The 13,211-nt window shown below is 34.4% G+C and overlaps 1 protein-coding gene and 1 non-coding gene across 2 annotated transcripts; both read left to right on the forward strand.

The window, feature by feature from the left end:
- The first annotated feature begins 5,262 nt into the window (after positions 1-5,262).
- LOC122293678 lies at positions 5,263-10,151 on the forward strand. Its single transcript, XM_043102192.1, has 8 exons — positions 5,263-5,549; positions 7,971-8,065; positions 8,275-8,374; positions 8,516-8,566; positions 8,766-8,871; positions 8,966-9,001; positions 9,579-9,632; positions 9,849-10,151. The coding sequence occupies exons 1-8, from the start codon at positions 5,263-5,265 to the stop codon at positions 10,032-10,034; spliced, it is 915 nt and encodes a 304-aa protein (XP_042958126.1). The 3' UTR covers positions 10,035-10,151.
- A 2,689-nt stretch (positions 10,152-12,840) lies between these two features.
- LOC122295262 lies at positions 12,841-12,944 on the forward strand. Its single transcript, XR_006237922.1, has one exon. It is a non-coding gene; the product is annotated as a small nucleolar RNA R71 (small nucleolar RNA).
- Positions 12,945-13,211: the final 267 nt, after the last annotated feature.

A 13,211-nucleotide genomic window follows, 5' to 3' on the forward strand; every position in this document is an offset into this window, starting at 1 on the left:
CTTTGCATCTAATCAGCACTCTTTCCAAATGAGTCAAACATTCATCAAATGAATCACCAAAAATAGAAAAATTATCCATAAATATTTCAACGAAACGCTCTACCATGTAACTGAATATGCTCATCATGCATCGTTGAAATATAGCAGGAGCATTACAAAGTCTGAATGGCATCATTTGGTATGCAAAGGTACCAAATGGACATGTAAAAGTAGTATTTTCTTGATCTTCAGGAGCAATCTCAATTTGGTTATATCCAGAACAACCATCTAGGAAGCAATAAAATTTATGGCCCGCTACACGTTCAATGATTTGATCCATGAATGGTAAGGGAGAATGATCCTTTCTAATGACAGAATTTAGTTTTCTATAGTTAATGCACATACGCCAACTAGTAATAACTCTAGTTGGGATCAATTCATTATCAACATTCTTAACTACAGTCACACAAGATTTCTTGGATACTACCTGCGTGGGACTAACTCATTTGTTGTTAAAAATAGGGTAAATGATCTCTACATCCAGAAGTTTTAACACCTCTACTCTAATAACTTCTTTCATGTTGGGGTTTAGTCTACGTTGCATCTCTCTAGAAGGCTTGGTATTGTCTTCTAGATATATCTTGTGGGTACAAATCAAAGGACTGATACCTTTGATATCAGCTATGGTCCATCCTATTGCGTTTTTGTGTTCAATAAGAACACCAATTAATTTTCTCTCCTGAATTTCATTCAGTTTTGATGAGATGACCATTGGTAATGTTTCTGCTTGGCCTAAAAATGCATATTTGAGATCAGCAGGTAGAGGTTTCAAGTCAAATTTTGGTATTTGCACACTTGAGGGGAGCGACACGACATCATGAGGTGGAAATTCCTCAAAACGTGTTCTCCATTTATCAATGTCCATTATAGGAGTAGATTCTAGCAAAAAATTCATAGATGCAAGCACTGAATCATCATCAAAATTTTTACCATGAATCAAACAAGCCTCAAGAGGGTCAGAAAGAATTGACAAATCAAATTTATTTTAAACAAGAGTCACTACAAAAAAAAACACAAAATTGACGGTGTTTATATCCGCGACGTTTGTTTATGCGCCGGTAGATATAAAACTTTACCGGTGCTTAATGTTTCCGCCGGTAAATTATTGAGATTCCCGGCGTTTAAATTTTTACGCCGATAATAATGTATAGGTTTAGCAGCATTTATAACAATTCCGCCAAGATAGCAATTATGCGCCGGGAATTTAGTAATTTCCCGGCATTTAGATTGTTACGCCGGTAATAATATATATTTTTGGTGGCGTTTACACAAGCGCCAATACTTTATTAATTATACGCCGTTATATTAACCGTATTTGCCGACATCTTTAATATACCGCCGGTAATAATATATAACATCAGTGGCATTTCACAAAACGCCGACAATTGATAGAGTTTACGCCGATAAAGTATTGAGTGTTTTGGCGTTTATTTCGTTTGAACAAATGCCGGCCATTGATTAATTTTACGCTGGTAAAAAAGTAGTTTTTCGGCATTTATATTGTTACGTAGGTAATAATTATATAGCATTGGCGGCGTTTACCAAATGCTGAAAATTGATCAATGAAACGCCAATAATTGATAAATGCGCCGAAGTATTTATTGTGACGCTGGTAATAATATATAGCGTCAGCGATGAAGGCTATTATAAATTTATTGATAGTAAAATAAATAATAAAAATAATAAAAAAATTTATTTAAATGATACGAAAATACCCACAAATCTTAGTTGAATTTCTAGGATGCCCTACTTGTAAATGCCATATATCGCATTCCAGTTCTGGAGGAAGGGAGGTTAAATAGAACTAAAGAAGAGAGTTCGCGCGTCAAGATCTTAATATAACGCCGTTTAATTTCTTTCCTTTAATATTTAATAAGTAATATATAATACAATAATGTAAGTATTGTGCATTCCTTTTAAAAATTGTGCAAGTGTCGTACAATATTCATTTTGAAAAAAATAGTCTATTATTAAAAATTTAATCTTTTAATATGGATCTCGTATTTATTCTAATTTTTTAAAAAAGAATGTGGCATTTGCGAACTTTATGACAAAATATGTTAAACATCATACTAAGATTCACAACTTCCAAAAAGAGTAGTAAAACTAATGCATAATCCAGCACTTATCCTTTTATAATCCGTCCTAATTCCAACTTAGCAAAACAGAGCAAACATCGATATATGTCATAACCATAAATTTAGTCTTAATTAAGGAAAGTTGCAAATACCATTAAACAGAGCAAACATCGATATATGACAAATACCATAAATATAGTCTCAATTATAGTCTAACTTATAATCCTAACCCTCAATCATTGTCCTCATCGTTCTCTTCCTCTTCTTCATCTTCCTCTTGATCTTCTTCCTCTTCTTCATCTTTCTCTTCCTCTTCATTCTCATTTTGATTTTGTCCTAAAGCCTGAATATAAATTCAAATGAGAGGCCAAAAATTTCAAAATAAGGTTGACTGATATCAACTAAACATATGTAGAGTGCTCACCTGCGCATACATGAATGTGTTTACTAAGTTCCGCAATGCAGTTAATTCATTCCGCATTTTATCAAACTCTTCCTTTGATATACCATCTTCTTGGTTTGAAGTTGGTAGTGAATGTTGACAAGTTTGCCTTGTAGGGGTTGGCCCAAACCCCAAACCGCGCACACATCCAAGCCGTTCTAGGCCCATAACTTTCGAATAAATATCATCTGATTTCCAAGTCATGGTTCCTCCAGACCCCATTTCTATAGGATTTGTGTCATGTGTTAAAAGTTCCTCCATCTCAACCTGTAATAGACAATAAAAAATACACATTATTCTCCATCTTATAAATCCATTAAAATTAAAAAGTAATAAATTTGAAAATAAACAGACCACTTTCTTTCTCGTTTCATCATTGGTGTGTGCCATCCTTTTTCTTATGGGTCTTGACAAACAACTGGGCTCAACTTGGCAATGCCCCAGTTGATTTTTTCTGCTTTCAATATTTTAGATTAAACACATGTATTGAAAACAAAGAATTAACAAATATTCAACAATAAATAAATATTAATTAAATAAATACCACATCATGGGCATATCTTGCTAAACTTTTCGATCCTCCGCTATGAACAATCACTTGCTTCTTACGACACTCCTTGTTTTTATTACATTTTGACTACAACATCACAAAGATTATGAGAATTATGAAAATAACTAGTTGGTTGACTTTATAAATCTATAACAAAAATGTGCGCATTGTTACCATATATTCTGGATCGAACCAAAGATTGGCCAACTCTGCCAGTTGCTCTAAGTCCACCATATCGGGACTTGCCCTTGCCACAACTTGTGCTGCAGATGTGTCTTTTTCATTAAGTAACTTCTTCTTCAGCTCATGCTTGTAGTCTTTCCATTTCTTCCCCAAGTCCTTTAGTATCCATTTTTTGAATACATCTAATTTGTCATCAGGAACTTTAAACTTGCCCTACAATCAAAATAAATTTACACAAGTGTGTGAGTAGCTTTCTAAAAACAAATTCAAGCAGATCTGTGAATATGCTATTACTCAATCCACCAAAACACTTCATATTCCAGAGACGTATGATAGCACTAAACTTAGTATGTTTTGTGCACCCTTCATATAATGGCTCATCAGCGTCTTTCAACATATTGTAAAATTTATTGACTCTTTCACTAGAACCTTGTCGATTTTCATTTTGCACTCCAGCGTCTCCAACATCCACACCTATTTCAGGCCCACCCTCCACTATTTCAGGATCAAACATGGGGAAAACGTCATGTAACATGGTTGTCATCCCACTAGAGCCTTCATTTATTTGCTCGTTATTATTTTGGGCATCAGTAGCATGGTAAGATGCCCCCGCTATTCTCTCCCCATGAGCATGCCAAATGGTGTAACCTTGAGAAATTCCATAACTAATCAAATGATCATGTACCATGTTGGGGATGAACATCTTACGTAATCCACATTCTCTACATGGGCAACAAATCGACGAATTTGTATCACAATTCTCGCACGCAAACTTCAAAAACTCATTGACACCATCGACATACTCTTTTGTATGTCGAGGTCTTTTCATCCAATTTTTGTCCATAGCTTAACTATAATATTAATATGTAAACAGAAACCTATGAGAATGCAAGATCATCAATAACTTAAAACATAGTATGGAAAATAATTTAATTGTATAAGTAAAGGAAAATAAAGCTTAAATTTGCATATAATCAGAAGCATAAATTTGTATTTAAACAACCACAAGAATAAACAAGCCAATAATGCTTACGGTGATACAACCAATATTTTAACATTAAATTTTAACCACAAGAATTTATATTTTATATGAATAAGGACAGCAGCCCACGATTCATGACACCGGTAGTAATATTTTGAAGTGTTTTTTATTATTTTATTTCAAAATTGCTAATTCACTTCATGCAGTATTTTAACATGTTTGTTTAATAAAGATTGCTAATTGCTAATTCATTCCATAGTCTAATAAAATACTGAGTTAGAGAATCGTACGTACGGTAGTGTATTATAGTCTAATAAAAATTGCTAAATTCAAAATTGCTAATTCACGTCATAGGTAAAATTGCTAATTCACGTCATAGTCTAATAAAGATTTTATTATACCTACTGAGAAACCCTTTATAGGAATGCCATGCAGTATTTTAACAAAAGAAAATACACAAAAAATAATGAATATAAGATTGTGAACACTGCTAAATTCGAAAAATATTGCATGTACGCGCTAAAAATATAAATAAATGCATGCATGCCTGGTATTGTCAGTTTATCTGAAAAAATAAATGATTTTTTGTTTCTAATTGCCAGCCACCCACTGTAAAAAATGTTGAAAACCATTAATGTAAACGATGCACTGCAGGCTGCAGCAGCGGATATTCAAGAGTTAATAGCGTGCATAATGAATATGAGGCTGTAAGAATATGAGGCTATAAGAATGGACAAACGAAGTGTGCATCATATACGGTAATGATTTTGGGGCTGTATTATAACAATTAAACAAGAGTTAATAGCGTTTGTATTATAATGATTTTCAGAATAATGGTTAAATTGCAGGGACATCATGTACGATAATGGTTAAACTAAAGGGAATAATGAGTTAGAGAATCTTACGTATGGTAGTGTTTGATGGTGGAGAGCTGTTCTCTGGCGCCCTCTGCTGATGGTCTCGGTATCATGCGTGGTGGGCCGTGGCTATGACGTTTGAACTGCAGTTGAAGTGCTCTGTTTTGAGGGTGAAAAACAGAGCACGTTGCAGTGATTTTAAGGGAGGAAGGCTGGTTTTTTTAACTGCAGTGTGGGGACATTGCTATGTGGAAGAGGAGATGGGATTAGCGATGTGTGGAGGTGTTGCTATAAAGCGATGTGTGGAGGCATTGCTACGGGAACGTGATGCACGATCCATGTGTTGTGAAAACATATATTCGGCAGCCCTAGGCGTGTTAATGGGGAAGATGTTTAATGGAAACGTGATGCACTATCTGTGGGCCCGTGGGGATATTTGTTTGAAGGATAATGGCTGAAAATGTTTAATGGCAAGGGTTGTAGAGTTGTAATCCAATTGGAAGAGTTGTACGGCTGTGAAAAGCTTTAAATGACTTCATAATTTTTTTCAATAAAAAGCCTTCAATTAGTTTTTTATTTTTAATTTTGAAAAAATTCAGAACAAGAAGAAAATATTAATATTTTACAATAATAAGCTTGGAGTATATAACTATTCATGATACAACCAATAGTTCAGTATACGACAACTATGATCTTAATGTTACTGGAGAAAATATTGGATTTAAAAATTACTGCTATTTAAAAAAAGAAGAATAAGAGAGTTTGGTAGGATATCCGGATTTCAATTCAGGTGGATAACCGGATTCAATCCGGATCTCCAAATTGTAACTGGATATTCGGATTTTTTTATTTTTTGACTTAAAACCCAGATATCCAAGTGTTTGAGTATAAAACATAAATCTAGATTGTGAACACTTTATTTAGTCATATCAACCCAAGCCGCCCACTACAACATATATATAAGAGTATTTGTTGCATTTTGTTTTTGCCCGGGGGCAAATTTTGGTCCCAAATAGCACCCATTACAAAACATCCTATGATTTTCCGTCGATTTGGTATATCGCTTGAAATACCTACCTATTTGATTGGTTGTTAGTCGTAGCAATTGTGATATATATAGTACAGTTCCTCTTCGAAACGGTCGGGCTGATATAATAAGTTTAACAGCCTCTGATCATAGGTCACCACCTCAGCAATTCTACACAAATGAATATAAGATTATCACACTCGATAATTTCAAGATTTCACTTATCATCTTTGTCTCTTTGTTCCATCGTCCAAAATTCCTCTGCTATTTGTCAAACCAGTTCCATCATCGGTGCCAGACCAGTTTAGCCACTGCCACACCTAGATCCAACGCCTCTCTAAGTTGAATTTGAAACTCTCAATTACTCTCTCCTCAAGCTCTCATCCGCACCCAAACTCCCCATGAGAAGGTAAAGAAGAAAACTCCTCAATGCTCCCACTTTTTTACACGTTCCATTCAATCAATACCTTTCGCAGCCCCCCACTTGATCGATTCTACTAATTCCTCAAAACAAACTAGAAAAAGAAAAATTGCAAATGCTCATATTCAAACCCGATTCTGGTTCCTTCATGTCCCTAGTCTCATGAATTGCCCAATTTGGTTCATAAATACATCATTTAGGACCAGACCCAAGCACGAAGGGACTGCATCGAGTTCAGTGGGCACAAAAGGTAAGGATCATACTTTCTTGGTGGGGGTGCTTTCTTTTTTTTTTTCTTTTTCTTTTTTTTTTTTGTCAAGCATGTTTGTAGTGCAATAATAGTCTGTGGGGCGGTTATAGTGGAAATAAAATAAGACGTATACGTAGCATTTTCTCATTGGGAGGCTGTTATTTGGAGAGAAATAGATAGACCGGTGGGAAGTTTTTCTCTATATAGTGTAGTATAACTAATACTATAGTGATTTCTATAATAATTTATATATAGACTTAAAGTATATTACTAATAGTATTAAAGTGTTATTATAAGACCATAAAGTATAAATTATAATTAATATACATTATATACTAATATAAATTAGTATTACTAATTTACTAATATAATCATCAAAATGAATATTTTGAGAATTTATTAAGCGATAAAATGTAGTTAATGTATATATTTAAAGTATATGATCAATTAAATATTCATGTTTAAGATTATAATAACATTATTATATGTATTTTTAATATTAACATAACATTATAATAACATTATCTTATATATAATATATAATAATATATTATTATTATATATATTATATAATATAATTATATATAATATGAAAAAATATTATATTAACGTTTCAATTATAGATAGGATTGGAATATTGAAAGAGTTAAAAATAATCAAGAAATTAGAAAATAGAGGTGGAGAAAAGGTAATTTTACATTAAGGTATACATGCACGAATATTCTGTAATTTCTCTTAAAATATTGTTATCAAAACAAAAACTAGTGAAAAGTTAAGTTGGCGCCTCATACGTTGCCTCAAAATTTCAGAAAATTCAAATTTCCCTCTTATGCAATTAGCGCCTCTTGTACGCTGCCAATTAGCGCCTCATGTAGTTTCTCCTTTGCACAGTTCCAGATTTCATGTAGTTTCTAGCTTTATTCTTCGTTTCTTGGATCTCAAACATTTTTCTTGATTCATCTACCTTGGCGACCGAATGTCGATGTCTTTATTGGATCTCCTTAATTCCGTGGAAATTACTCATGACCTTTAATTTGGGTCTCCATCATAGGAAACCTAGGTCGCGAGTCCATGTTTAGGCCATCTTTAATTTGTTCTCCCAAATGCTTTATTTTATTTTTTTCTCGATCTCATGAATAAGTTGTTCTGTTCGTTGTTGGAGGACTTGGTGGCCGGTGACGAGAAGTGACGGTGGAGTTGATGATTATAGCGCTTGCTTTCTCACCAAATTGCAAGGTGCTGAATGATCTTTTGCCCTCTCTCTCTCTCTCTCTCTCTCTCTCTCAAAGTAACACATCTTTCTTAGCTGTATATTTGAGTTTATTTGGTTATTTTGATGGATGATAAAACAAAATTTCTGGGAATCGGAAAGCGGTAGTGTTTTTATCTTCTACCTATGCTTTCAATCTTGATAGATTTGGGCTTTCTTTCCAGCATGCTTACAGATTTGGACTCTCATTTAATCAGCTTTTTGAGAAGGAGTGCTGGAAATGGCTTCCACTTTGACACAGAGCAGGAAACAGAGTCTGCGATAGTTATTAATGGGTAGCATCTGCATTATTTTAATTTAAACCTTTGTATACGTTCTGAGCTTCCCTGCAGCAGTACTCACATCCCTTTTCGTTCTTTTTCTACTCCATCAAACTTGTAGTGTTTAGTATATTAATGGCTGTATCCAAAACATAGGCTATCCATTTCGATTAATGGAGGATCCACCAAACTGCGACGACCCATCATGTAATATTGTTATTCATGTCATACTTCGAATAAAAGAAATTACAACTTGATATTGTTATTCTGACTGAAAATATTGTGGGGAAAATAATGTTTCTTTTACGTTGGTTGTAAAACTGAAAATGATAAGAACTAAGCTACTTAACTAGACGTTGTTGTATTTTGATGCTGAGGAGCTAATGTTAATTCCTTTAATTTGCAGCAAAATCGTAGCTCTTGGCTTTGATGAAAAATTTATAAGGACATGGAAATATTACTTTGAATATTGTCCAGTTGGTTTTAAGTCTTGTACACTCGGAGTCTATCAGGTAATGATTAATGTTATGTTTCATGTAAAATAAATGTGTCAGGGGCCCGAAATGAGGGTGCTTGCTTCTAAAAATATTACTTGTCATTTCTCAGGTATTCAGAGAGATCATTTCTCGGCTTCTATCCCTGGTAATTTAAGCTGGTTGCATCCATTTTTTTACTCACCATATTTCCCATTACTAATTACTATGGTTTTCTTGAGCTGTGAAAAGCAAGTGAATACATCCTTTTATTGGAATGATTCAACTTATTGCTTTAAGACCGAAGTATATTCTTCCAACTCTTCATCGTCTTCCCATGATATGCATAGATATGTTAAATATCTAGATAGACCTCCATATCCAGGGCAGGTGGAGGAATCTTGTCGAATAGAGCAAATATCCCTAATATCGAGGGAGGCCGTCAATATATCCAAAAACTGTTTCCTGCGAAGAGATTCGCAACGAATTGTTATGCGGTTTTAAGTTTAATTGGCTACATGTTTCTTGTCAATGCGAGGGACCCAACAATTGCTACCTCGATGACGTGAATAAAATTTAATGTGATAATGGTATGTACGTATGCAGAAGAATGCATGCTTGAAAAATATGCAACACTTTCAAGTAGTAGTCAAGATCTTGTACGTGATCTCGACTATTTCTATCTTTTTTAAAATTCTTCGATTTCTAATTTTATATATATTGGTTTGTTTTGGTTGTCAAAACAGGATTCTTCAAAGGATTGGCGGACGTATACAAAGGACTGGTGGACGTATACAATGGTGAGACTAATTATATCTCAAAAAGTTGTTTGAAGTTAATAGTATAAACGATACAACGGCAAACGTACGGTTCATTATGCTTGGTTGTAACATAATTTGAGGAATATTAAAATATTGAGAAGTATAAATTCTTCTCCATCCTAAAATATTTTAACCTCAACTACCCTTTTCATGTGGTAGATATTAATGGTTGCATTGCAATTTTTTATATTACAGCATTCAAAATTCCAAATCTATGATGGGTGCACTTTGAGAAATTCTTATGTCATGCCTTCTCACCTTCCAGCTGGTGGAGTTATTGGATCAATCTTGGTGGTCATTTGCTTGTTTTGGGTTGGTCTGGTAAAAGAAGAACTACCCATAAAAGAAATGGTCGGAAAGCTAACGACAAACACAATGTAAAATAAAATAATTATCCATGAAGAAGAGCCTTCATGAAATGTGATTTGTGTTACATTTTTATTATTATTATTATATGAATAATGATCCATTATATCATATTTATTATTAATTTATTTATTATATATTTTTATTATGCTATATCATATTATTGGTGTGTTCTAAAGGTTGGTAATTAATGCAATGTGCTGGCAACATTTTTGTAACAGCGTTTATAATAACACCGTTAATTTAAATAATGCGCCAGCAATGAACTAGTGGGGGTGTTTACATTACGTTGTTAATTTATGCAATGTGGTGGCAGCAAACTCATGGTGGCATTTAGATAAACGCTGTTAATAAATTTAATGTGCCGTCAATGTACTATTAGTGGCATTTAAATAAACGCCGTTAATTTATATGATGCGCTGGCATTTATGTTAACGCCGTTATTTTAAAAATTAGCGTTGTTTAGATAAACGCCGTTAATAAATTTGCCAAAGTACTATTAGTGGCATTTAAAGAAATGCCGCTACATTATATGACGAGCGGGCAGTTTACTTGTGGCGGCGTTTAGATAATCGCTGGAAATTAGGTCATTGGCGGCATTTAGTTAAACGCCATTAAATTATTCAATGTGACGCCGCCAAGATACTATTAGTGGCATTTAAATAAATGCCGCTAATTTATATGATGAGTCGGCAAATTACTAGTAGCGGCATTTATCGTAACGCCGCTATTTGAAAAAGTGGTGGCGGTAGAATAAACGCTGTTAAAAAATTCAATGTGCCGCCGCCAATGTATTATTAGTGGCATTTAAATAAATGCCGCCAATTTAACTGATGGGTCGATAATGTAGTAGCAGTGGCGTTTATGGTAACGCCGCTAGTATATGCCAGTGGATGGCAACGATAAAGTGGCGGCATTTCGAGAAATGCTGTTAATATTAATTATTGTGGCGGCGTTTCATGAAATGTCGCTAAATTGATCCAAACGCCACTAATGAGATTTACAAATACCGGCGTTTGCGCAAACGCTGGAACAATGAAAATAGCGACCCTCCATTACCGGCGGACGGTTGCGCCATTAGAAAAAGGCCGCGAATTAATTAGCGGCGTTTTTTGTTATAGTTTTCGGCGTATAACCATCGCCGGCAAATCTGCTTTTTTTTGTAGTGAGTTTGGATCAACTTTACTTCGTGCACATTATCATCATTGCTAGGTTGTTTACAAATATTGAAAATATTCAACTCCAAAGTCATGCTGCCAAAAGAAATTATCATCATACCAGTCCTACAATTTATTAAAGCATTCGAGGTCGCAAGGAATGGCCTACCCAAAATTATAAGAATTTGAGTGCAAACATCAAAGACAGGTTCTATATCCAAAATAATAAAATCCACTGAAAAATAAAATTTGCCTACTTGCACTAACACATCCTCAACTATCCCTCTCGGTATTTTAATTAAATGATCAGCAAGTTGGAGTGTTACTTTGGTTGGTTTAAGTTTACCAAGACCCAACTGCTCATATACCGAGTAGGGTAGGAGGTTAACACTAGCTCCGAGGTCAAGTAAAGTTTTTTCAATTTTAAAATTTCTGATCACGCAGGAAATTGTTGGACAACCCCGGTCTTTGTACTTTGGAGGAGAATTGTTTTGAAGGATGACGCTTACCTGCTCAGTGAGGAAAGTCTTCTTTTGCATTTTCATTGTATGCTTCACTGTACACAGATCTTTCAAAAATTTAGCATACGATGGATTTTGTTTAATTGCATCCAACAGAGGAATGTTGATTTTTTCTTGTTTAAAAGTTTCAAGAATATTAGCATTTTGAACCAACTTGTGAGAATGTTGCAGCCTTTGGGGAAATGGGACAGGTATTGGGGCTTTCACAGGCATATCTAGCTTAACATTGTCAAGTTTATCATCACTCTTGGAAGTTAAAGAATTGTTGGTCTCATCAATTTTCATTGAAATACTTTTATCAATTGTTTTTCCATTACGTATAGTGGTGATGAACTTGGCATGTTCAAATTTTGAATCAGAAGAATTTGAATTTCTTACCTCAAATTTACCTTTGGGATTCGACTAAGGTTGAACAGGAAACTTACCATTTTCTTAAACGTGCAATGCGGAGGTTAAGTCGCTAATGGAACTTCTCATCTCAGTAATGGTCTGCATTGTCTGAGTGTTAATATTGGCTTGCCCCTGTATAAAAGTTTGTAATATCTCCTCAAGGGTTTTCTTATGTGGAGGCACATAAGGAGTACAAGAAGAAGGCCCTTGAGGATTTTGATTTGAATTGGAATTGTTTCTCCAACTAAAGTTGGGGTGATTTCTACATCCAGGATTATATGTTTTCGAATAAGAGGAAAAAATGGTCTCCTATAAGAATTTATGACATTTTCTTGTTTGTGCAACACCTCTTTCAAAGTGGGGATTGTTGGACAATCCTCAGTTAGGTGTCCACTAATATCACATATGCCACAATTCTCTTCTTCTTTTTCAATGGGCTTAGCCAAATTTACCTTTCTAAGTTCCATGTCCTTGACTTTTCCTGTCAAACATGTTATCCTAATATTCATATCAGCATTTCCTTTAAGGACATGCATACCCTCTTGAGACATGGCATTGAGTTTGGACTTATTTGACCGATCAGAACGATTTGTGTTATCCCAAGATTAGGCATTTTCAGCCAACTGATCAAAATAGTCCCAAACATCATCAGGATCTTTATTTAAAAATTCACCATTACATATCATTTCTACAAACTGACGCATTTGAGATGTTAAACCTTCATAGAAAAAACTAATGGTACGCCAAGTCTCATAGCCATGATGTGGGCAAGTTAGCAATAATTCTTTAAAATGCTCTCAACACTGAAAAAATGTTTCATTTTCTTTTTGAGAAAAATTCATAATATTTCTGCGAAGAGTGTTAGTCCTATGAGTAGGAAAAAACTTTTTCAGAAATTCTCTTTGCATTTCTTGCCATGTGCCAATAGATCTTGGTCTCAAGGAATTCAGCCAATTTTTAGCTTTTTCTTTCAAAGAGAATGTAAACAACTTTAATCTAACAACATCATCATTGACAGTTTGGGTTTGTAAAGTTGCACAAACCTCTTAAATTCTTTCAGATGCAAATAAGGACTTTCTGAGTCTAAACCATGAAACTTGGGAAGTAATTGAATTACTCTCGGT

The sequence above is a fragment of the Carya illinoinensis genome, chromosome 14 (assembly GCF_018687715.1).
Source record: "Carya illinoinensis cultivar Pawnee chromosome 14, C.illinoinensisPawnee_v1, whole genome shotgun sequence".
NCBI lineage: Eukaryota > Viridiplantae > Streptophyta > Magnoliopsida > Fagales > Juglandaceae > Carya > Carya illinoinensis.